The sequence below is a fragment of the Saccopteryx bilineata genome, chromosome 6 (genome assembly GCF_036850765.1).
Source record: "Saccopteryx bilineata isolate mSacBil1 chromosome 6, mSacBil1_pri_phased_curated, whole genome shotgun sequence".
NCBI lineage: Eukaryota > Metazoa > Chordata > Mammalia > Chiroptera > Emballonuridae > Saccopteryx > Saccopteryx bilineata.
Genome location: NC_089495.1, coordinates 46599302 through 46626207, shown reverse-complemented (window position 1 = coordinate 46626207; position 26906 = coordinate 46599302). Strand labels below are relative to the sequence as shown.

The 26906-nt window shown below is 37.2% G+C and overlaps 1 protein-coding gene across 4 annotated transcripts in view; it reads left to right on the top strand.

Moving 5' to 3' along the window:
* TPP2 (tripeptidyl peptidase 2) overlaps positions 1-26906 on the top strand; it is a 90315-nt gene that overhangs the window by 27482 nt on the left and 35927 nt on the right. For all 4 annotated transcript variants that reach the window (XM_066235328.1, XM_066235329.1, XM_066235327.1 and 1 more), the window contains exons 6-16: positions 1844-2007; positions 5076-5230; positions 6346-6422; positions 8471-8598; positions 11690-11789; positions 15756-15904; positions 17588-17703; positions 18198-18366; positions 19012-19169; positions 19821-19897; positions 22078-22184. In XM_066235328.1, the coding sequence (XP_066091425.1) occupies positions 1844-2007; positions 5076-5230; positions 6346-6422; positions 8471-8598; positions 11690-11789; positions 15756-15904; positions 17588-17703; positions 18198-18366; positions 19012-19169; positions 19821-19897; positions 22078-22184 (1400 nt within the window). The remainder of the gene's footprint in view (positions 1-1843; positions 2008-5075; positions 5231-6345; positions 6423-8470; positions 8599-11689; positions 11790-15755; positions 15905-17587; positions 17704-18197; positions 18367-19011; positions 19170-19820; positions 19898-22077; positions 22185-26906) is intronic.

Sequence of the window (26906 nt, the reverse complement as noted above, 5' to 3'; positions counted from 1 at the left end):
TTGTGGAAAAGCCACTGGAAACAGCTTGGGTGGGCCTGCTAGTTGGGTGGGGCAGCATCTCAGGGAATCACCAGGGTAGAGTGAATGGTGTTAGCCCACTTGATGGAGACTTGAATATGGTTTGCACCTCCTGGCTCTGTGGGGAGAACTCAGAAAAGAAACAGTGGCTTCTGCCAGCACTTCTGTCTGGGAGAAAGCTATACCTCCAGCTCTTGCTCTGATGCCATCAGTTCCTCCCCTTATGTCCCTGGTTCCTCTCAAGTTGCTGCCCAGCTCTGAAGCTCAGAATGAGTGAGGCCAAGTGAGTTTGTGTGAGAGCACTTTAAAGGAACACCTGGCAGTCTGGCCACCCTCTGTCTCACTCAGCCACAATCCCTACTGATTTTTACAGCCAGAAGTTATGGGGACTCCTCTTTTTGCACTGGAACCCTGGGCTGGAGGGTGGTCAGGTGGGAGGACTGGACTCTCTCCCTCTTCAATGGGGGACGTCACAGTAGAGATAGGCCTCCTAATTTTTATCCACCATATGTGTGTGTGGGACCAGCCTGTTCCATGTCCCTGCCCCTTTGCTCCTTTCACCAGGCTGGATATGACTTTCTCTCCGTAGTTTTAGGACTTTTGGTCAGCTCCATTTCAGACAGTTCTGAGTGATGGTATTTCTCTAGCTTAGCTGTAATTGTGATGTGGTTGTGGGAGGATGCCAATACCACATTTCCCTGCACCACCGTCTTGGCCAGCCTTGCTGTGAGAATGTTGTTAAAAGTGTTCATTCGTTCATTCTTTCATCATTTGGCAAATATTTGAGTAGCTTTTTTATACCAGATAGACTCTCTAGAAGCTACTCTATGGACCCTAGACCCTGTGGAAGCAATATTGGCAATGTCTAAACCCATCTAGGAAGCATCAAGAAAAATTTGAAAAAGTTACCTAAGCAAAATGGATTAGAAAGGGGGTGTGCTTTAGAGGGAAAGATCCAGAGGACAACAGAGGAACTGTTAGAAATTTAGTGTTTCATGGGCCAGGTGAAAGAAAGAGAGGATTTCAGAGATGATTTTCAGGATGGGAACAGGCCAACCATTTGGGAACCAAAAGTCTAGCAGAGATGGAGAGTTTGATGGCATACATTTTACCTTTTAATCTCAGTTTTGTGTCCATTTGATATGCTGTTTGTTTTCTCTTTGCCTAATTTTTCTAATAAGTATTCAGTCTTTTATATCTTGCTATATTGCAAGTCCTTTTTTTGAAATATAAGTAATTTTAGCTACACATTGATGGAGGTGTGTACATAAAAACAAACTGACAATTTTTATGATCCATCTTTCCAAATTGTTGTGTTTTGTTCATGGAATATATGCCTTAGTATTTATAACAGATGTCCTTTATACAATAAAAAGCTAAAATGGAGAAAGAGCAGACAGGAGTAAAATTATAGAACTATATAGGAAATGCTTTTTGTAAAAAATAAATGTTTGCCTAAGGCTGTTATAACTTTGGGACAGAAGCTCGATGATACTTCTTGTTTCAGGGAAGCTACATGTTCTGTTGCATTTATGAAGCCAGTTCTGGAAGAAGAAGGAAATAAGGCCTAGGCTATGTGTCAAAATCATCCTAAACTTTTCTGAAGGTCGGCTAAGCTTTGGTCTAATATTAAGTGGCTGTAAAGCTTTCTGCCTGGAGTTTTGTGAAGCTGTCATACCTAATCTTTGCTGATGACTATGAAACAAAGATCTCTGTGGAGAAAATAGATAGGGTAGTAAGAAGATGCTTGAGAAACAATATTATGTGATTTTTAGAAAGATAAGAAAATAGATTTCCTTATCTATTCTTTATTCTGAATTTACAGAGCCTGCATTGATTCAAATGAAGATGGGGAATTGAGTAAATCGACTGTACTGAGAAACTACAAAGAAGCCCAAGAGTATGGTTCTTTTGGGACAGCTGAGATGTTGAATTACTCTGTGAATATATATGATGATGGAAACCTGCTCTCTATCGTGACCAGTGGAGGTACTCTGTTTCAGAGTTGCTAATTAGAGTTAAATTTACAAAGTTCAAGATGGTAAAAGTCCTATAGCCAAAAGCAGCCTTACAGAGAATTTAATCTAGAAATTCCAACTGAAGAACTAGGTCCAGAATAATAAATCAGATTTGATTTCTTGGCAAGGTGTTGTTTCTTTAACTCATAGTCCTATATGGTCCATTCTAAGAGTACAAGCATGGTCCAACCTCAAAATATTCATCGACATAATTCATCTGATAGACAGTAATTTTACTTCCAAATATTAACCCTTGAGAAATACAATGTTTTTAAAACGATAGAGAATTCTTTGTGCTCTTAGGTAAAACAATCTAAATACCCATCAACAAAAGAATAGGTTTTTAGAAAATTGTGTCTTATTTATACTGTGTAATATTATACAGCAATCAAAACATATTTACATATACCTGTATTTATAAATCTCAAACACATAAATTTGTATTAAAAATATATTGATGATAAAACATTTGTGTAAAACTGTAACCATGCCAGGAAATACTATACCATGTATGTGGTATATGTGTTTGAATGGTAACAATATAGATGAGGAAAATATACACAAAGCTTCTATAGTGGTTCCTTCTAGTGAGGGAGCAAAGAGAAGGCCGTGGAAGGCTCACTCCTCCCCCAACTTTGTTAAATCATAGCTGAATTACAGTAATATATACTGTGTGTTTGAGTGTGTGTGTGTGTGTGTGCACGCACGCATGTGCGCACAGTTTGCTCTGTTTTGATAGATGCATACCCCCCGAAAACCAGCACCACAAAGTGATGAAATATCCATCACCCCTACAAGTGTGCTTGTCTTCCTTTGTAATCCAGCCCTGTCTTCACCCATATCCCCAGATATAAGTATAATAAAAAATATGTTTTTTACCTGCCTTATTTCAGAATAAAGATTTGAAATTCATTTATGTTGTTATAAAAAGCTTGTTCCTTATTGATCAGTAGTATTTCATAATGTGAATACATCATGGTTTGTTTATCCATTCACCTATTGATGGGCATTTTGATTGTTTCAACATTTGTGTACAAATCTATACATGTTTGTTTAATTTGGAATGATAACTAAGAACTGGTTAGTTATAGCAGTATATATTTAACTTCTAAGCCATTTTCCACAGTGGTTGCACCCTTCTATGTTACATCCGCAGCCGCCTTCTCCTAATTTTGGCCACTCTCACTGGTAGTTGGGGGGGGCATTACATTAAAATTCAGTTTTCCTATTTTTATTGGGAAAAATAAGAAGAAAAAAAGAAAGAGTTGGTAATACTGGGCCCATATTTTATGTGACAGCAGTTGTCCAGAGGAGGAGTCTCGGCATTGCAGCAGGCCCAGTCGGAAGAGTCATTGCTCTTGTTTCTCCTGGAGCTTCTGCTGCGCTAATGTCACCCAAACATGAAGTCAGTTATCGTTACGTTTGTGTCATAGTGTATCTAATAGTAGAGGGATATTTCTCTCTATCTATATTTTCACTTAAATAACAGGCCTAATTTTATTTTTTATTTTGTTTACTTCATTGGTATATAAAGTGTGTCGAAAAAAGCATACAAATCACAAGCTGTACCACATTGAATTATCACAAAGTGGATACTTCAGTAATCACCACCCAAGTTAAGAAATAAAGCATTCTCGACCTGTGGTGGCGCAGTGGATAAAGAGTCAACCTGGAAACACTGAGGTTGCCGGTTCAAAACCCTGGCTTGCCTGGTCAAAGGCACATATAGGAGTTGATGCTTCCTGCTCCTCCTCCTCTCCCCCCCCCCCCAATGAATAAATAAAGAAATAAAGCATTGTCAAAGCCCCTGTCATATTTCTTCCTATCCACCAACCTACCCTCTCTCCTCTCAAAGTTAATAACTGTCCTTAGTTCTATTAGCACACTAGTTTGAACCATCTGGTATTGCTGTTTTTATAGGTCAGAAATGATTAAATAGTGGTCATTGCACATGATTAAACCTACTATGCTGATTTTTCCATTTATATATGGATTATTCAATATATATCCTTCTGTATCTGACTTCTTTAAATTGGCCTTATTTTTGTGTACTTCATCTCATATGTATAGAAGTAGTGCATACTTATTGCTGTATAATATTCAGTTGTTAATATGCTATGTATCCATTCAAGTTTTTGAATTTTACAAAACAATGCTGCCGTGAACATTTTTGCATTTGTCTTTTAGTGTACTTGTGCAGATATTTCTGTTGGGTGTATAGCTAGAGGTTGAAATTGCTAAATCATAGATTATGCTATGTTCAGCTTTGCAAATTGCTGGTCTGCTCTCCCACCACCAGTGTATACATATCCCCATCCACAGCTACTGTTGTCAGCCTTAAAGTTATGGCCATTCTGAAAGGAGTGCGGCTTTGATTTGCATTTCCCAGGCAGACTAATGAGCTTGAACATCTTTTCATATATTTATGTGCCATTTGGTTTTCCTCTTTTGCGAAATGCTTTTCAAGTTTTACCCATCTTTCTTTGTGTTGTCTCTTTTTTGGATTTGAAAGATTTTATTCTGAATATAAGCTCTTTGTCAACTAAGGCATTCCCCAGGTTATGAACAAGATAGGTCTGTAGGTTTGAAACTGTTTACGGTAAGTATTTATATGCACTAAAACATAAAAATAAATACTATGTTAAGACAAACTTCTAAGTTGCACTTAAAAGGTAAATGTACCTGTTCCAATTTACACACAGATTCAACTTAAGAGCAAACCTACAGAACCTATCTTGTTAGCAACCCAGGACTGTCTGTATATATATTGCAAATACTTTCTCTCTTTGTGACTTGCATTTTTGCTCTCCATGAACATCGTAGAAGCCAGGTAGCAGAACAGTATATGGAACTCAAAGAGTTTTATATTTTGTGAATTATTGATAAAAGAATTATGGTAATATGTTAATTAAATATTAAGATGAGAGTATATTTTTATTAGATTATTTTTATCATGATTAATAGTATACAAATTGAATTGAATGGTTAAAGCTTTGAATCTGTGAGAATATTTTGTCATATTCCCCTTTTTCCTTCTAGGAGCTCATGGGACACATGTAGCTAGTATAGCTGCTGGGCATTTTCCGGAAGAGCCCGAAAGGAATGGTGTAGCTCCTGGTGCCCAGATTCTTTCAATCAAGATTGGTGATACAAGACTGAGCACAATGGAAACAGGCACAGGCCTTATTAGAGCTGTGAGTATTTCTGAGGTGTTGATTTAGAAGGTTAATGATTGATGAGCTTGGATAGCTCTAGATTTGTAAACTTCTCTGGGCTTACCAAGAATATTTTTCATTTATTTTTATTAAAATTGATAGGATAAAGTTTCTTAGAAAATAAAAAATATTATACTTCTCATTTCTAGTAAACCTAACAACGTATTTTGAGATGCTTTAAAACAGGGGTCTCAAACTCAACTCAGCATGTGGGCCACAGAGCAAGATCACAGCCCTTCGGCGGGCCGCACTAGGTCTACAAAAGGCAACTGTTACGCAACACTTTTCTCACTGCAGTTGAAAACAAAAAAAAAATCAGTACAAAATTGTTTGGCGGGCCGCGAGTTTGAGACCCCTGCTTTAAAACAATAAAAAAAAAAATGCCTCTTATCCAGCTTGCTCTGTCAGCCTAAGAAGAATTAAACTAATATTCTGCATTTCATTTTAACATGTGAATTATGTTTTCTTTAACCTTAGTGACTTTAGAATTTAGTAAGAACCATTCCATTTCCTCTTCCTCTCCCCTACTCCATTCTGCTAATGCTAGTTTTGTTTTTTATAGATTATTTACTGTTCTCTGTCTCCCCCTGCCTTTTTTAAAGCTTAACCATATTCCTAGAAGTAACTTTTTTTTGTGTGTGACAGAGATAGAGAGAGAGAGAGACAAAGAGGGACAGATAGGGACAGACAGACAGGAAGGGAGAGAGATGAGAAGCATCAGTTCTTCGCTGTGGCACCTTAGTTGTTCATTGATTGCTTTCTCATATGTGCCTTGACCAGGGGGCTACAGCAGACTGAGTGACTCCTTGCTTAAGCCAGCGACCTTGGGCTCAAGCTGGTGAGCTTTGCTCAAACCAGATGAACCCACGCTCAGGCTGGCAACGTCGGGGTTTGAACCTGGGTCCTCCATGTCCCAGTCTGACTCTATCCACTGCGCTACCACCTGGTCAGGTCCTAGAAGTAACTTATATTTTTGGCTTTGGATTAGAATATGATTCATTCATCAAGTAACTATGGGATTCTGTGCCTTTATTTTACTGTCCAATTCGTTTCTATACATTGCTGCCTAATTAAACTCTTTTTCATTTTAATAGATGATAGAAGTTATAAATCATAAGTGTGATCTTGTCAACTACAGCTACGGAGAAGCAACTCACTGGCCAAATTCTGGGTGAGTGTTCTATGACATTTGTTAGCCATTGAAACTTAGCTGATGAAGACTATGAAATGCTTTTCATAACTGGATTGAAAATCACATTTAGAAAACAGTCACTGTGCTTAGATGATAACTGTATATCTCCTAGATCCTGGCTCCCATTCCCATAGTCATATCCTTGATGTCCTTTTATCCTCCCAGCTAGGGAGACCCCAAGCCCATCCATCACTAGATTTCCTCATCCATAAGCAACCTAACTCTCCCAGGTGTAACTACCTGACAAAACTCTAGACTGTCGAAATCCTGTCATTCCCTCAAATGATCCCAGTGAACCAGCCCCTGATCTGCCAGACTTTGCTGGAGAAGCACACTGACATCACACTAAGATTATGGCCACAGACATCAGATGTTTACATAGCATTGTCTTTGGTCATATGCTGCATTTGCTCTTATACTCCTCTGTGACCATCTTACACCTCTTTTTCTCCTCAGAGACCTTTGGTGACCTTCCCTTTCTTCCTTCCCTCAGTAAATCCCTCACCTCTTCCCTTAAAATAAAAGCATGCAGCAGAGGACTCTGTGCCCTTCCTGTGACCTGCTCTGACCCCGCCTTCTCTGCCTTCCCTATTGTGTAATGAAAGAAGGACCAGGAGTCACTCAAGCATTTGCCATTTGGTTCTCATTTCATCTCTCCTTTCCTGGATTATCCTACACAGACATGCTCTAGAGCCGTCAGCTGCTTCCTTTTTTTTTTTTTTTTTTTTTATGATAGAGAGGGACAGACAGACAGGAAGGGAGGGATGAGAAACATCAACTCATAGTTGTAGCACCTTAGTTGTGCATTGATTGCTTTCTCATATGTGCCTTGACTGGGGTCTCCAGCTGAGCCAGTGACCCCTTGCTCAAGTCAGTGACCTTGGGCTTCAAGCCAGTGACCTTTGGGCCCAAGCAGTGACCATGGGGTCATGTTTATGATCCCACGCCCAATCCAGCAACCCTACGCTCAAGGTGACAACTTCAGGGTTTCAAACCTGCGCCCTCAGTGTCCCAGGCCAATGCTCTAGCCACTGTACCACCGCCTGGTCAGGCTAGAGCCACCAGCCTTAGAGCAGACACAAAACCTCTATATTTCATACTTACTTCACTCACTTTTCCAGCAAAACTTGGTTGTGTGTATTCACTTCCCGACCCTTCCTTCCTATGATGATGACATCAGTGTTTTCCTACTGCCAGATTCTGTAGGACAGTTATAGTTAATGTGATAACAGCGAGAGGATTTGTGGTCTCTGCTGCAGTGGTTGTGCTTTGAGAGGGGGAGGATATTACTTTGATATTCCAAAGGTATGTTATCAGGTGTGTTACTGTAGCTGCAAAGTAAGACAACAGACAGGTTCAGGTAAGGTAAATGTTGACCTTTGCCAGGGAAAAACACTGCCATAGGACACAACCACTCACCATGAACCCCTTTTAGTTAGAAAGTTTTAATTTTAGACCATCCTGTGTGGTTACTTTAGATCTCTGATTTGTAAGGCCGCCAGGTAGGCCTTCCCTGAGCTTGTCAGGTTTAGTAGTAGCCTCTTTTTCAACCGTACCCCACTACTCAACCACTGCTAATCATTCAGGACTTGCTTTCAGTCCTTATGTAGTTTGCCCCACGTATATTCATTTTTGTATCTGGTATGCCCTCGGCCTCATCACTGCTTCCTAGCATTAAAAGCCCACTGGGCTGTATCACCTGGAATGGCTGTATCAGTTCCACCATTGGTGAGTGGTGCCAAAAGTTACTTAGCTATGCACTGGAAGAATGTTTTGGTATTACAAATACTTTGGGAACAGAGCTAGGCATTTGTAGTTTGAGAATGTTTCTTGAGTGATTCTAATGCACACCTCCTTATTTATAGCCGCTGTTTTAGTCCTGGTAGAACCATATTTTAGTCTGATTTTTTTATATAAACCATATTTGCAAATAATACTTTCAAATAATAATTTCTCATAGAATAATATAGTTCTTGAAAAGTGAGACAGTATTTTATGTTCAGAGGAATTCTCTCTCTCTCTTTCAGGAGAATTTGTGAAGTAATCAATGAAGCAGTGTGGAAGCATAATATAATTTATGTTTCAAGTGCTGGAAATAACGGCCCATGCCTTTCTACAGTTGGTTGTCCCGGTGGAACTACGTCAAGTGTAATAGGTTAGTTTCCTGTTTTAGAAATGGATTTGTTTAAAAGTAAGCAAACAAAAACCCTCAGTTGATCCAGTGTTAATTGGATCTCTACTGTATGCAAAACACTGTAAACCTTAAATACACCTTCAGGAAAATCTAATCTCATAGGGACCTGCTGATCTGGAATTCACTCTGAAGTGGACTGGAATAAGTGGTTTAATAAGGAGGTACAGATAACAGTGCTCCGGGATTACAAAGGTGCAACCACTTCTGATTGGGGAATTTAGGTAAGGCTTTCTGGAAGAAGTGTAGGATGAAGGTTTCAGTTAGTAGAAGTGATCAAGGAAAGGGCTTTCCAAACTAAGTGAACAGTAAAGACACTTGCTTTACTTTTTACTTATAGTGTGCAACTTATTTATAGTATAGTTTCCTCCTTTGATTTCTCTTGGGACATGCAGAAAGAACTGATGTAGAGGAAGGGAACTTTATTAATGGGAAAAGTAGTTGAAACACATTTGCTCTGTGAGTGTGCACCACTCTCTGCTTTACTTTTTACTTATAGTGTGCAACTTATTTATAGTATAGTTTCCTCCTTTGATTTCTCTTGGGACATGCAGAAAGAACTGATGTAGAGGAAGGGAACTTTATTAATGGGAAAAGTAGTTGAAACACTTTTGCTCTGTGAGTGTGCACCACTCTCTGCTTTACTTTTTACTTATAGTGTGCAACTTATTTATAGTATAGTTTCCTCCTTTGATTTCTCTTGGGACATGCAGAAAGAACTGATGTAGAGGAAGGGAACTTTATTAATGGGAAAAGTAGTTGAAACACATTTGCTCTGTGAGTGTGCACCACTCTCTGGTCTTTACATAAGCTACAGTGTTATCTCTTTCATTCTAATCTAATGGAAAAATGCCCATCAACAAGAGTTATGGGAAACCAAAATTAATTGCAACCACAGCATGAGAATAATACAGTTAGTTTACTTTATAGTACAGTAGCTGCCAACTTATACAGAAAAACCATGAAATATAAAACCCATCCCCTGTTCTTTTTAAATGTGTAGCGTGAGTGAGGAGGATGAATTGAGAAAATTAAGTATGTAGTAAATGATGCCTGAAATATTTTGTTTGTTTTTATTTGAGATTAAAATAATCCCTCTACCTTTTGGTATTTGTGATTGGATATATGACTATAAAAACTATTTGGTCCCAAATAATTTTTCTGGTATATAGATCAATAATTGAGTAGACATATACATATTATAGATGTTATTGATATGTAGATACTGTAGATGTATATAAAATATTTGGTTATCCAAGTTTTGAAATTGGTCCTTTTTAAAAAAAAATATTTAGATATCAGTGATCTTACAAATACCAGATTAATATAAGATATGCTTTTATTCATAGCTTCTGCATTTTAAGGTATAGCTACTTCATGTAATTTAACCTCTTGCCTAAGTAATTCTGTTAAATTGTGTGTTAAGGCAACAGTGCCTACCAGTGATACATTCATTGTGTGTTTCGGTTATCTGGATATTTTATGTACACATGAAAATGAAACAAAAAATAGATCTGAAAGGTTCTTAAAGATCAATCTTTACTATTTTTCTGTAATATTCAGTGTTTTGTTGTCGTCTTATCCCCATATTCACTGAAAATTTTAAACTAAATTTTACAAAATAATTGCAATTTTGGCAGCATTGTTAACCTAAATCCTCTTAATTCACATATATGGTATCCCATCTTGTACTCTGAATATGTGTATGTTGTAAAGAGGAATTAGAAGCTGGTAGACCTGGATTCTGAATCCTTCCTCTACTTGTATTATTTTGTACATTTTTTTCAATCTCCGTAGGCCATGTTTCCAAGTTTCCAAAATGAAAAACCCAGGTTTGATCTCAATATTGTATTTCAAAGTCTAACTAGACTTTATTTGCATATTATATCTTTGTTTTTTGCTCATTATTATAGCCATTTTTGAGGAGAGGAATACTGCCAACTTTATGGGTAGAGTTTTGGATAGAATAGTCATTTTAAAATGACCAGTCAGCCTGAGCAGGAGGTGGTACAGTGGGTAGAGTGTCAACCTGGGATGCTGAGGTCCCAGGTTTGAAACCCCAAGGTCACCAGCTTGAGTGTAGGATCATAAACATGATCCCGTGGTTACTAGCTTGCATCCAAAGGTTGCTGGTTTGAAGCCCAAGGTCACTGGCTTGAGCAAGGGGTCACTGGCTCAGCTGGAGCCCCCTGTCAAGGCACATATGAGAAGCAATCAGTGAACGACAACTAAAGTGACGCAACTACAAGTTGATGCTTCTCATCTCTCTCCCTCTCTGTCTGTATGTCTCTCTCTGTCTCTCTCTCTCACTCTCTCTCTTTAAAAAAATGACTAATCGACCTGACCTGTGGTGGCACAGTGGATAAAACGTCGACCTGGAAATGCTGAGGTCGCCGGTTCGAAACCTTAGGCTTGCCTGGCCAAGGCACATAAGGGAGTTGATGCTTTCAGCTCCTCCCCCCTTCTCTCTCTCTGTCTCTCCTCTGTCTCTCCCTCTCCTCTCTGAAATGAATAAATAAATTTTTTTTAAAAAATGACTAATCAGCAGAGGCTAGATAGCTCAGTTGGTTAGAGTGTCATCCCATACACAGAAGTTGCGGGTTCAGTCCTTGGTCAGAGGACATATTGGAACAGATCGAGGTTTCTGTCTGTCTCTCTCCCTTCCTCTCTCACTCAAATCAATAAATAAATTTTAAAAAGTAAATAAAAAGTAAAAAATAAAAATGACCAACCAATTTCCTTTTTTTCAAATGTTACATTTTATGATTTGAAACATTCCTCTTTTTCTTTTACACCTGTACATGCTTTTGGGTACATTATTATTTTTAATCCACATAATCTGATATTTTTATATCCCAAAACAAGACATATAGTTTAATGTCTGGTACATAGTAAACTTTTGTTTGTTATGTCTTTTTATTTTTCCATTTTATGACAGTGCTGTGGTATAGGAAGATAAAGCAATTTATCCAAGGTCACACAGCCAAGTCAATAATGGATTAGAATAAGATTCATGTTTTGTGTCCTTTTGTTAATGATGACATCCATCCCACAGGTGTTGGTGCTTATGTTTCACCTGATATGATGGTTGCTGAGTATTCTCTAAGAGAGAAATTACCTGCAAATCAATATACGTGGTCTTCTAGAGGCCCCAGGTAGGTTGAGAGAAGGACATGTGGACTATTACAAATACTTGATTAAACCTTATATGTTGGGGTGAGGCACAGAGTACTGGTAATTTTACCAATTCTTTGTATTAGTATTTACTTATTTTAGCATTTTTGTTTTGGTTAAGATTTTTTTTATAATTAAAGAAGTAAAATAGTTATTTCATTATTAGATGCATGTAACTGTTCTAAGTATGAATTTTTAACTTCATTTATGAGGTTCTAAATATACAGTAAGTACTAAATTATCTTTAGAAAGTAGCAAATACCTTGTTTGCAATACTTTTGATGCTTGAATTCAGATAAAGCAAAAGCCCTAAGCTTTTGTAAATTGTCACAGTTATAGGCCTGCATACCCTGTGTTTATGTGTTTGAAGTTATAACCAATTGAAGAATTTTGGGTACAATCCATAGTGGTAAGTTCTGTTCAATAAATGAATTTCTTGTGTTTTTGTTCCCCAAAGCCTCTCTGTGAACTATATTTTTCTGATTTCAGTAACTTATTATCTTTCTCAAGAAGTATATTAAGTCCTGATTTATAAACAGAACCTTCTATAAAATAAAGCCTGTTTTAATTCATCCCTTTATCTCTTTGGCATTTTTTTTTAAAAGAGACTTGACTTTAAATTCAATTCAGCAAATACCTTACTACTTGCATTAGCCGAGCCATAAATGAATAGGTTGTGATCTGAGTTCACAGTGCCATTTTTTTTTTTTTTTTTTTTGTATTTTTCTGAAGCTGGAAACAGGGAAAGACAGTCAGACAGACTCCCGCATGCGCCCGACCAGGATCCACCCGGCACGCCCACCAGGGGCGATGCTCTGCCCCTTCCGGGGCATCGCTCTGCCGCGACCAGAGCCACTCTATCGCCTGGGGCAGAGGCCAAGGAGCCATCCCCAGCGCCCGGGCCATCTTTTGCTCCAATGGAGCCTTGGCTGCGGGAGGGGAAGAGAGAGACAGAGAGGTTCCCGGCCCATGCACCAAAAAAAAAAAAAAAGAAAGAAAAAGAAAAAAAAAAAAGAGAGAGAGACAGAGAGGAAGGAGGGGGGGGTGGAGAAGCAAATGGGTGCTTCTCCTATGTGCCCTGGCCCCCCGCACGCCAGCCGACGCTCTACCGCTGAGCCAACCTGCCAGGGCCCACAGTGCCATTTTTGACATTGGGATTACATAGGTAGGGCAATCGTTTCCCTTTGAGTGGAACCCCTCAAAGAAGAGATAGTTTTGGAGTTAGCCTTGAAGGATGGGTAGGATTTTGAGAGAGAAGGAGTTTTATATGACAAGATTAGCATGAATCCAAAGATGAGCAGGTTTCAATGTAATGGTTTTGGGGAAATAACTGGTAGTTGGGTTTGAACAACAAAGGGAATGTTGGAAGATTAGAAAAATTGGTTGGATCAGATCAAATGTGGTTATGCTAAATTTAATCCTGTGAGTCAAAAGTATCTTTCTAGCCTTCTCCAGGTAATTTCTTCTTTAAGAAGTAAACTTATTTCAGTAGTTTATTAAGGCTATGGATCTCCATGTAGTTTAGGAAGCTTTGCCTATATTATCACCTATACCATAGAGTTCCCTCATCAGCCCAACGAACTGGCCTAAAACTCCCCATCACTGAATAAGAGTGACTAGGAATAAGAATAAGAGTCAAAATTGGCAAAGTTTACATTTTTATATTTAGTTAATAGATGTATTAATTAGTGAACTTGTTCTTTTCTAAAATAGATTTTAAAATATTGTTTTATCTTATAAGTATGAAAACAAAGTATTAAAGAATGTTTAAACCAGACTTTGTTGACCTTATTTGTGCATAGAATATTTAAGTAATTATTTTAAGAAAATTAGTTCAGGAATTATGGAGAAAGCTTGGATGAAGCACATAATGGTTCTTAAACTAGTTTTTCTAAGAAATGCGAGAATCGGCTTTATGCAAATACATGGTTTAATTATTAGGATTAGAATATAAAGCACTGATTATCATTGAATGAGTATATTCTGTCTATTTTTTAAATGCTCTTCATCAGGGAAGGCTGTCAGAAAAAAGAATTTACTTGACTTCCTGATGTTTGCAACCTTTGTCAACTTTGACTCTTATTTCTAACCGTTCTTATTCAGTGATGTGGAGTTTTAGGCCAGCTACTTGGGCTGATCAGGGCAATCTGATGTTAGAGATGATAAGATAGGCAAAGCCTCCTGAACCACATGGAGATAAGGCATATATCTTATAGACAGATTACTAAATAATGTCTACACAAACATGTTTTGAAATTTTATTACATATTTTATAAGAAAAATACCACTAGCTTTATTTAAAAAAAAACTTTTATATAATATTTATATAAGGTTTTTATAAGGAATGTATAAGGTTTATATTAGAAAATTTTTATTTTTATTTTAATAAAATTTTAATTTACATTTCATAGAGCCTATTTTTAGAACAGTAATTAAGTGCTTTATTATTAGTCACTTATACTAGTGGAAAATTAATACAGAGAAATAGGAAATAAGTCTGTTAGAATTTATGGCTCTTCCAGTTATTTTTTTCTAGTAATAAGATACCAGGATAGGGGTGGGGAGAAAAAAAAAAAAAGATACCAAATGCTCATTGTGGACATTGCTAGACAACATAGATGGTGTAAAGAAGAAATTCAAGATTACCCTGAGTCTCATTATCTGTATGTAATATATTTGGGTGACATTTTGATGAATGACCTTTCAGTCATTCTTTGCATAAATGGGAGATCACACTATTCAGGTACTTTGTCACTCTGTTAATATTGTATGACATTTTTCAGTGCTCTACATAATGTATTTCCAAATGTCTAATAAAGTGATGGTAAATTTTTGGCTATTCTATATATATTTCAATCATAGTTTAATCACTTTCTTAATGAGATAAAAGTGAATTATAAAATGGATTTTAAATATATCATTTTGTAATTTACCTTAGTGCTGGTTTTGAAATCTATAATTTATTATAGAGGTTAGGTATGATCGTCTTTTCAGGTCAACCTCACCATATTTGGTTTAAGATACTCACTAAAAGCAATATCCCTAACCCATTTCAGGAGGAAGATATGACTTGCATTCTTTTCAGCTCTCTGTATAAAAATATGAAACCAAATTGTACTAGTATTCCTATCCAAGCATAAAAATAATTTAGTCTGTTTGGGAAAGAATGATAGAAAGGAGAGGCCAGCATCCTTTCTGGGGAGTTTGTGGCCACTCCTCCAGTTGAGAGGGTGCAGAGGGCAGAGCTTATGTTTGTTGACAATATGATAATGAGCCCAGCAGGTTTTAATTCATTAAACCTTGCTTAGCCAAAACCTAAAAGGAAGCAGCCCTGTTGACTTAAGCCATCCAATATAGCAGCCACTAGTCTCACAGGTCAGTCTAAATGGAGATGAGCTGAAAGTGCAAACTATACATTGGATTTTCAAGACTTAGTACAAAAAGAATATGAATTAACTCATTTTTGCTATCAATTACATGTTGAAATTATATTTTAGATATGTTGGGTTAAATAAAATACATTATTAAAATTAACTGTACCAAATTGTTACCTTTCCTTTTTTAATGAGGCTTTTAAAATTTTTTAAATGACATATATCCCACATATTTTATTGGACAGTGCTATATTAAACTTCAGACACTCATACTAATTATGGACAAGATGAAAGTTCATTCATCAAGGAGTCTGAGCAGTGACATTTATTTTTCCTCTACAACTATGACAACCTTTTACATCTAAGCCCAATACACATACACAGATTTTGTCCACTTACAAGGAGAATAATGTTATTTAATGGGAAAATAGTTGTACTGAGTATTCTCCTACACTGATTCCAATAACTGCAAATAGTCCATGATATTGTACTGCAATGTATTTGACCAGTGGCCGTTTTATGAACACTCATGTTTATCCAGTTTTCACCATTGTAAGCAAACTTTTCATTCAGTGCCGATGGGGCCCTGGGGGTGAGTATCAGTGCACCTGGAGGAGCCATTGCTTCTGTTCCTAACTGGACATTGAGAGGAACTCAGCTAATGAATGGGACGTCCATGTCTTCTCCCAACGCATGTGGAGGTATCGCCCTTATACTTTCAGGTAAGGACGTGTCTTAGTGCTCTACATGGTACTTTTTCTACATTTCCAGTAAAGTGATGGTAGAATTTTGGTTCTTCCACATGTATTTCAATTACAGTTTAACTACTTTTCTTAATGAGATAGAAGTGAGTTAAAGGGATTTTAAATGTACCATTTTATAATTTACCTTAGTACTGGTTCTAAAATCTATAATTTATTTGTAAGATTAAGTAAGCAGGTGTTAAGTATCTAGACAATTTTATGTTTATAGCATAAAATAAAGTTAGATAGTAGCCATAAAAAATAATCGGATATTTATCTTACCTTATTGGAGACACATGTTTTCATTTTCTAAAGTTGAAGGTGGAGAGTAATTTATGTGATAATGACTTGGATATCTATTTATTCAATAAATTTATTTATTGGCTGTTAATGACTGTCAAGCATAATTTTATTTCTAGGGCTAAATTAGTGAACAGAACATCAAAAGTACCTGCCTATGTGGAGTTTATATTATAGTTGGGGGAGACAGACTGTGAACAAAATAAATAGTTTATATACATATTAGCTAGTAATGAATATTGCTGTGGACAAAATGAAGTGCAAAGGGAAGTAGGAATTTCTAGGGTGGTGTGTGGGAGGCTTCAGTGTTAAACAGAGTGACTTCACATTGACTAGGACTCAAAGTCAGGGTAGCCAGACTGTGGTAACAATTCCACCTCTAATCTAAGGCCCCAGCTTCTCTACCTTTATTATTAGTCCTGTTCACTAAATACTTCAAGGTTGCTCATGCCTCCTGTTTTTGGTCAAACTGCTCTCTCTGCTGGTTTTTGTCCTTGCAAACTCCTGTTCACTTTACATTTCTGGCTCAAGTGTCTGTTTCTCTGATAGGGCTTCACCTTTTTTGGTCTTAAAACACCATGATGGTTCCATGTTTGTCTTGCTCATTTCTTACAGTATTATCCATGTTTACATGTTTGTTGAGCTCTGGAGAGTGCAAGAATACTAATCTTTAACAGCAGCTATTAATGTAGAGTTTACAGATTGGTGGCCCCTATATTCTTCCCATAGAACAGTCATTCCCAGCCTGGTGCTCCCAGCATTACCCTGGAAGCTTTTAATCCGTATGAGCTCCTGGGATCTCGTCCCTAAGATGCTAGTTTCATTGGTTTGTGGTGAGGCCTCAGCATCTATTTTGATTGTTTAGGTTCCCTGGCTTTTATATAACATGCAACCATGTTGAAAACTACTGCCAGCAACTATACAGGGTGGAGCGAAAGTAGGTTTACAGCTATTCATATGGAAAGTAATACAGTAATTAATTAATAACACAAAAATAAACTCCTGTATTTACAACTGTAAACCTACTTTTGCCCAAACCAGTATTTGACCAGCAGTGTTTTAAAGCAAATGTCATTTGAGTGCCTTTAGGTATCTGCTGCATACATTTATATTATCTCTGTAGAGCCTGCATTTATGCCATTGCATAATGGGTACATAGTAATATTTCTTAAATAAGTCTGTGTGGTGCCAGTGCTTTTGGTCAGACTATTTAGTTCAGTTTCTCTTGTTTGTTTTAAGATTTAAAAATGAGCATTGCAGCACCAGACATGAAAGCTAGGGAATGTACGTGTTATCTATACTGATGAGGCAGGAATGTTTCAAGTAGTGAGCTTTTGTCTTGTTTTTCTTTCTCAATTTTAGGTTTGAAAGCTAATAATGTTAACTACACAGTTCATTCGGTCAGAAGAGCTCTGGAGAACACTGCAGTGAAGGCTGACAACATAGAAGTATTTGCCCAAGGACATGGTATTATTCAGGTATTGTCTGTTTGATAAATGTGTTGTAAATCACTAAGATAATATCTTAGCTATTGCTGTATATTTCCTGTTACACTGATGATTGAGTATATCTAATTTTAGGTTATATCGTCATAGTTGTCTCTAAACTATAAGCAAAGAGAATATGAAAACACATTTGTTGCAGTAAGATAGAGAAATATAATAAATGTAGGACACGGAGAGACTAGAAATTAGAAGCAAAGAGGTGAAAGGCAAAAACTGGTAAGTCATAATGGCATATAAAAGAGTTCCTAATAGTGTGAGTGAAGAAAGTGGAGGGGAAGGTGAGTCGAGTAGTTAGACTAGTAATTTGTCTAGAAAGGTAGAATTGTCCTCTTAACTTTAGAAAGCTGAATATAGAAACTAACTTTTTGCTTGTACTTTGCCACAAGTGAAATCAAATTAGTAACTTGCAATAAAGTATTTTCTTGACCTAACTCTTTATATCTTACTCTTTCTGTTCTTTTAATTAGGTTGATAAAGCCTATGACTACCTCGTTCAGAATACATCATTTGCTAATAAATTAGGTTTCACTGTTACCATTGGAAATAACCGTGGCATCTACCTCCGAGATCCTGTTCAGGTGGCAGCACCTTCAGATCATGGTGTTGGCATTGAACCTGTGTTTCCAGAAAATACTGGTAAGTAATAAATGGTAAGCCAATATGTGGTTTGAATGAATAGTATCATAATAGAGAAATGCTGTTTGGGCTAATGTTCTAAAGAAAAAACATGAATTGGCAATATTATTTTAAATCTTACAGATTTTAGGGGAAAGATGATTGCACTTAGGGATTTCAGTACTGTGTCAATTCAGTTAGCATTCTGACTATCAAGGGAATAGCAGACTTGGCCTTTAGTGACCTACATTTATATTTGTAGAATATACAACATCATATTTCTTTTTCCCACTTTTACTGCTTGGGTATAAGACAGACTTTTCAGTTGGAGAATGGGAAGTGGAAGCAGCCCAGAGAGCCTCAGCTCAGTGAGGGGTGAGCGAGGCATCGCTGTGTATCTTGGCAGTCTTCGTGTTGGTCAGATGCTGTCGTCCACATACAGTAGTGAGACCTGTCCACAGAAGCCCCTCATAGTAAGGCTGTAGCGGTGCTGAGTGAAAGTGCGACTAGATCACAGGTGTACTGAAGCATAAGGAAGAGTGTGATGTTTAATTAAAACTGCATTTTGGAAGCTTATGCCTTTTACAAATTTGCTAAATTTTTTTGAGAGAAAATAGAACATTTTTAAATGTACTAATCTTTAGTTTTTGGTCTTTTTAATGCCAGAAAACTCTGAAAAAATATCCCTCCAGCTTCATTTAGCTTTAACTTCAAATTCATCTTGGGTTCAGTGTCCTAGCCACCTGGAACTCATGAATCAATGTAGACACATAAACATACGTGTGGACCCCAGGGGCTTAAGAGAAGGATTACATTATACAGAGGTATTGGCATATATTCTTTTCTTTTTTTTTTTTTTTTTTTTGGTACTTCTTGACCTTTAAAAATGTTTAAAAATACTGTGTGTGGCAGTCCTTTTCCCTCTTTGTCTGAATTAGTCAAGGGTTATCCTGCATGTATTTGTTTAGGCCAGGGGTCTCCAAACTTTTTACACAGGGGGCCAGTTCACTGTCCCTCAGACCGTTGGAGGGCCAGACTATAAAAAAAACCTATGAACAAATCCCTATGCACACTGCACATATCTTATTTTAAAGTAAAAAAACAAAACGGGAACAAATACAATATTTAAAATAAAGAACAAGTAAATTTAAATCAACAAACTGACCAGTATTTCAATGGGAACTATGGGCCTGCTTTTGGCTAATGAGATGGTGGTGCCCCTTCTGGAAGTGCAGCGGGCCGGATAAATGGCCTCAGGGGGCCACATGTGGCCCGCAGGCCGTAGTTTGGGGACCCCTGGTTTAGGCCATTTGACATTAAATGTGTGGCCTGACATCAGAAAATTGATGTCAGCACAAGCTTCAGACCTTTAAATTTTAATAATAGATTAATTTATTCTGTAAATAGATTACGCTTTTATTTCCTCTGTTAAAAGTTTGTTTATGGATACTGAAACTTAACATTCTGTTTTTAAGGTATGTGGCTATGATATAGCATCCCCTAATGCAGGTCCTCTGTTCAGAGTTCCAATCACAGCAGTTATAGCAGCAAAGTAAGTAACAAGGTACCAATAGCTCACTGTTACATGTACAATAGCAGTTGACCCTTGAACGACCTGGGTTGGACTGCACACATGAGGGTGGCTCTTCACTGATCTACACCATTTTATACAGGGGGCTTAAGCATCTGCAGATTTTGGTATCCATTGGTTGTCTGGAACCAATTCCCTGTGGATGCTGAGGGACAGCTTAGTTTTGGGGAATCAGTGCTCATAACCCCTCACATTGTTCAAGGGTCAACTAATTTTGTAATGGCTATTTATGGAAATAACATGAACTTCTAAAGAATTAATAAGCAAGAACCAGATAATCAGGCTTTAGTTCTGCTTCTTGCTCAAAGTTCAGAATGGCACATAGTCATGTTACCCCTGTTGCCTGTGAGAATTAGTGATGCCCTCTATTCTCTGCCCTGGCCCTGCCCTGAAAATGCTTTCCTCCAGGATGCCTTCTAAGTGCCTGATTCAGAGGACATTTGAGCCTTCACCCTGCCCAATCCCTCTGCAATATTTGATAATACGACTTCACCCTCTTCTATCCCCCCCACTCCATTTTAATCCCTTTGTCTCTGGGATTACTATTTTCTCCCGGTCTTCCACTGTTCAGTCACCTGCAGTTTTCAGGCTCATTGTTTTCCATCTTGTCTTCTACCTGGAACCAAGGAGCTCAAATCTGATCATATTGCTTCCTGTTTAAATACATCAGTAGCATGATCAAGGATCAAGTCATGTACCTTAAAATAGCAAACAAGAATCCTTTACAAGCCAATGCTTCCTGTCATTTGCACACCAAATTATACATTTTCACGAGGTCACAGATGCGGATTCCTCAGGACGGGGTGCATTTGCACAGCGGATTTCTTCAGTTTCTTGTCTTTTAACTTTATGACCAGGAACACTCCTGGTCATACCCAGGTGGAGGGAGTCCCCTCTTACTGCTTCCTAGTGCTTTTTACATTCCTGTAGCACAGACTTCAGCAACTATATTGTCATTTTTTATTTACTTTACCAGGTTTGACTCTGAGCCCACTGAAGACACTGTATCTTACTGTATCACTGGGATTGTATTTACATGTTCCTATATGGAGCCCAATATACAGAATTTACGAAACAAATTGTTTAATAGATGAAGGACAAGATTGAGGTTATGCAAGTATTGGAAACAATAGAAAGTTCCAAGTTAACAGTTTCTATAGAGTTACGCTGGTAAATATATATTAAGTGTGCAATAAGTCTCAGCCCTTAGGAAACATAGGATGAAATTGAGTAGATAGAAAGTGATATACACGTGAAAAATTGCAGGACAGTTAATTTCTCGGCCTTATGTTTCCTAGAAGTCCAGCAGGAGTTCAGTCAAGGTACTGTGTACGATTTAGGAGTCAGCTGAGACATCACCTCCATCAGGGAGCTTTCCCTGGTCCTCTGCATGAATCAGATCTCGTTTGTCCTGACACTTTCTACCTAGAGCATATTACATTCAGTGTCTCAGGTGGTTTTTCTGTCCCATCTAGATTGTGTATTGCAAAGGAAAACATTCATTGTTGTATTTGTAACTCCTAATAACAGTGCCTTATATATTTTAAGATGTCATTTAATTTTTTTAACACTGACTAGAGTTTGTCCTTAGCATATACTTGAAGTTTTCATAGAGAGTAATTATACAGTTGACCTTTATGTTTCATTGACTTAATATAAAAATGTTATGAAAGTAGTTTCTTTCTTTACTGTGTCATTAGGGTATGGAAGAATTTTAAAGCTACAGTATTTATTTAATACCCTTCTCAGAGCTACAGTTGGTATCAGTGACATAAAATATTACCTTTGACTTTAATGTTTATAACCTACTATAGCCCAGGTTCTGGTAAATAGAAAATCCTGTGAATGTAACACAATTCCTTTAATGAGAAAAGTGATCTTGTTATAGTATGTGAATGTGTATGTGTATCTTACAGATTATAGCGCAGACAAGTAAAAAGTAGAAAAATCTCTACTGGGCTAGCCATAGTTTATCTCTGCTAACACGTTGCAAAAATGAGATTGTATTATACATCCTATTTTGTAAACAGCTATTAAGTATTTCTAATGAACTATTAAAATCTAGAGTACTAGTGAGCTTATAATTTAATGCTGTTTTTAATGAGTATCACATTTAATCATTATATTTTATTAATTTTCAGAGTAAATGAATCATCACATTATGATTTAGCCTTTACAGATGTACATTTTAAACCTGGTCAAATTCGAAGGCATTTTATTGAGGTTCCTGAGGGTGCAACATGGGCTGGTAAGTAAAATTAAAGTCTGTCTTGACCACTTAACTTTATGTACATTCTATATCTTTTATGGTTATGATTACATAAAATTTATGTATCTGTAATACATCTTTTTCTCATAACAGTACTGTATCTGGCACTCTAGTTTTGCTGTTAGGTTTCAAAACAGTTTAAAGATCGAGTACTATTTTGCATTGGCTTATGCATCTTATCATCTAGGCCATCTTAAGATCTTTTAATATTCAAGATTTTAACTTAGTTTAGAATAAAGCCTGACCTGTTAACGATTACAGCCAGAGTTGCATTGTTGAATAGCTCTGGGCTGCCGTGCATGCACACAGAGCCCCTTGTAGTTATCTAACGTTAAGCTCTGATAAAATATACACTATTCATTTTAAAGAATAAAAATCTGAGGTTAATATTGAATATGAAATCTTTTTAATGGTAAATGGCAATAATGATGATGTCCTAATTATGATTTGTATAGTTTGGTGTTGAAAATAATTAAGTTCTTTTTTTTTTTTAGTAAAAGTATATCAGATGATCGAGAATAGAAGTGGATTTAGAACTTTTAACAGTTGTAGATTAGAAATGTATGCATACTACTGCGGTACAGGAAATGAGGAGATGTTGGCCAAAGAGTACAAACTTTCAGGTAGAAGTAAATTCAAGGCATTTAATGTCCAACATGGTGACTATAGTTAACAATACTGTATTGTATCAAATATTTTTGAAATTTGCTGAGAGAATTGATTTTATTTTTTTTCTCATTTATTTTTTTTATTTATTAATTTTAATGCGGTGACATTGATAAATCAGGGTACCTGTGTTCAGAGAAAACATCTTCAGAATATTTTGACATTTGATTATGATGCATACCCCTCACCCAAAGTCAAATTGTCTTTCATCACCTTCTATCTGTTTTTCTTTGTGCCCCTCACCTCCCCCCACCCACTCCCCCCCCTTACCATCACATTCTTGTCCATGTCTCTGAGTCTCATTTTTATGTCCCATCTATGTATGGATTCATATAGTTCTTAGTTTTTCTGATTTACTTATTTCACTCAGTATACTGTTATTAAGGTCCATCCATGTTATTGTAAATGATCCGATGTCATCATTTCTTATGGCTGAGTAGTATTCCATAGTATATATGTACCAAAGCTTTTTAATCCACTCGTCCACTGACGGACACTTGGGTTGTTTCCAGATTTTTGCTACTGTGAACAATGCTGCCATAAACATGGGGGTGCATTTCTCCTTCTGGAACAGTTCTATGGTGTTCTTGGGGTATATTCCTAAAAGTGGGATAGCTGGGTCAAAAGGCAGTTCGATTTTTAATTTTTTCAGGAATCTCCATACTGTTTTCCACAGTGCTGCACCGGTCTGCATTCCCACCAGCAGTACAGGAAGGTTCCCTTTTCTCCACATCCTTGCCAGCACTTATTCTGTGTTGTTTTGTTGATGAGCACTATTCTGACTGGTGTGAGGTGATATCTCATTGTGGTTTTAATTTGCATTTCTCTAATGATTAGTGATGTTGAACATTTTTTCATATACCTATTGGCCATCTGTATGTCCTCTTTGGACAAGTGTCTATTCATTTCTTTTGCCCATTTTTGGATTGGATTGTTTGTCTTCCTGTTGTTGAGTTTTACAAATTCTTTACAAATTTTGGTTATTAACCCCTTATCAGACGTATTGTCGAATATGTTCTCCTATTGTGTAGTTTGTCTTTTTATTCTGTTCTTATTGTCCTTAGCTGTACAAAAGCTTTTTAGTTTGATATAGTCCCATTTGTTTCTTCTGTCTTATATTTCACTTGCCCGTGGAGATAAATCAGCAAATATATTGCTGCAGAGATGTCGGACAGCTTACTGCCTATGTTTTCTTCTAAGATGCTTATGGTTTCACGGCTTACGTTTAAGTCTTTTATCCATTTTGAGTTTGTTTTTGTGAATGGTGTAAGTTGGTTGTCTAGTTTCATTTTTTTGCAGGAAGATGTCCAATTTTCCCAACACCATTTATTAAAGAGGCTGTCTTTACTCCATTGTATGCTCTTACCTCCTTTGTCAAATATCAGTTGTCCATAAAGCTGTGGGTTTATTTCTGGGTTCTCTGTTCTGTTCCATTGATCTATATGCCTGTTCTTATGCCAGTACCAGACTATTTTGAGTACAATGGCCTTGTAGTATAACTTGATATTGGGAAGTGTGATACCTCCCGCTTTATTCTTTCTTTTCAAGATTACTGAAGCTATTCATGTTCTTTTTTGGTTCCATATAAATTTTTGGAATATGTGTACTATATCTTTGAAGTATGTCATTGGTATTTTATTTGGTATTGCATTCAATTTATAAATTGCTTTGGGTAATATAGACATTTTAATGATGTTTATTCTTCCTAACCATGAGCATGGTATATGCTTCCACTTACTTGTATCTTCCCTGATTTCTTTCATCAGTGTTTTATAATTCTCCAAGTACTAGTTTTTAATCTCCTTGGTTAAATTTACTTCTAGGTACTTTATTTTTGTGGTTGCAATAGTGAAGGGGATTGTTTCCTTAATTTCTCTTTCTGACTTTCATTGTTGGTGTATAAAAATGCCTCTGATTTCTGAATATTAATTTTATATCCTACCACTTTGCTGAATTCATTTATCAAGTCCAGTAGTTTTTTGACTGCAACTTTAGGGTTTTCTCTATACAATATCATGTCATCCACAAATAATGATAGTTTTACTTCTTATTTTCAAATTTGAATGCCTTTTATTTCTACTTCTTGTCTGAATGCTGTGGCTAGGACTTCTAGGACTATGTTGAATAAGAGTGGTGAAAGGGGGCACCCCTGCCTTGTTCCTGATCTTAAGGGGATTGCTTTTAATTTTTGCCCATTGAGTATGGTGTTGGCTGTGGGTTTGTCATAGATGGCCTTTATCATGTTGAGGTATGTTCCCTGTATTCCCACTTTGCTGAGAGTTTTGATCATGAATGGGTGCTGGATTTTATCAAATGCTTTTTCTGCATCTATTGAAATTATGTAGTTTTTCTCCTTCCTTTTGTTTATGTGATGAATCACATTGATTGATTTGTGAATATTGTACCAGCCTTGCCTCCTGAGAATAAATTCCACTTGATCATGGTGTATAATTTTTTTCATATATTGCTGGATCCAGTTTGCTAATATTTTGTTGAGGATTTTTGCATCTAAATTTATTAGGGATATTGGCCTATAGTTTTCTTTTTTTGTGTTGTCTTTGCCTGGTTTTGGAATCAGAATTATGCTCTCCTCCTAAAAGGAGCTTGGAAGTCTTCCTTTATCTTGAATTTTTTGAAATAGCTTGACAAAGGATAGGAGTTAGTTCTTCTTTGAATATTTGGTAGAATTCACTTGTGTAGCCATCAGGCCCAGGACTCTTCTTTGTTGGGAGTGTTTTGATAACTCTTTCAATCTCGTTTGTTATAATCTGTCTGTTTAAGTTTTCTGATTCTTCCAGATTGACTTTTGGAAGATTGTATGTTTCAAGGAATTTATCCATTTCATATAGGTTGTCTAAGTTTTTGGCATACAGTTCTTCATAGTATTTTCTTACAATATTTTGTATTTCTGTTGTGTCAGTTGTTATTTCTCCACTCTCATTTCTAATATTATTTGAGTCCTCTCTCTTTTTTTCTTGGTGAGTCTAGTTAAAGGTTCAACAGTCTTGTTTTCCTTTTCAAAGAACCAGCTCCTGATTTCACTGATCTTCTGTATTGTTTCTTTAGCCTCTATGTCATTTATTTTTGTTCTGATCTTTATTATTTTCTTCCTTCTACTACATTTGGGCTTTACTTGCTGCTCTCTTTCTAGTTCTTTTAGATACAGGGTTAAGTTGTTTACTTGAGCTTTTTCTAGCTTCTTAAAGTGTGCCTATAGTGCTATGAACTTCCCTCTTAGTACTGCTTTTGCTGTGTCCCACAAATTTTGAATTGTTGTATGCTCGTTTTCCTTCATTTCTAGGAATTTTTTTATTTCTTCGTTGATCTCATTGTTAATCCATTCATTATTTAACAACCTGCTATTTAGTTTCTATGTGTTTGAGAATTTTTGAGTTTTTCTGTTGTGGTTGATTGCTAGTTTCGTGCCATTGTGATCAGAGAAAGTGCTTGATATGATTTCAATCTTCTTAAATTTGTTGAAACCACTTTTGTGCCCTAACATGTGGTCTATCCTAGAGAATGTACCATTAGCACTTGAAAGGAATGTATATTCTCCTGCTTTAGGGTGAAAGGTTCTTTTTTCTTTCTTTCTTTCTTTTTTTTTTTCTTTTTTTTTTTTTCTTTTCTGAAGCTGGAAACGGGGAGAGACAGTCAGACAGACTCCCACATGCGCCCAACCGGGATCCACCCGGCACGCCCACCAGGGGCAACTTTCTGCCCACCAGGGGGCGATGCTCTGCCCCTCCGGGGCGTCGCTCTGCCGTGACCAGAGCCACTCTAGTGCCTGGGGCAGAGGCCAAGGAGCCATCCACAGTGCCCGGGCCATCTTTGCTCCAATGGAGCCTTGGCTGCGGGAGGGGAAGAGAGAGACAGAGAGGAAGGAGGGGGGTGAGGGGGTGGAGAAGCAAATGGGCGCTTCTCCTATGTGCCCTGGCCAGGAATCGAACCCAGGTCCCCTGCACGCCAGGCCGACACTCTACCGCTGAGCCAACTGGCCAGGGCAAGTGAAAGGTTCTTAAGATATCTATTAAATCC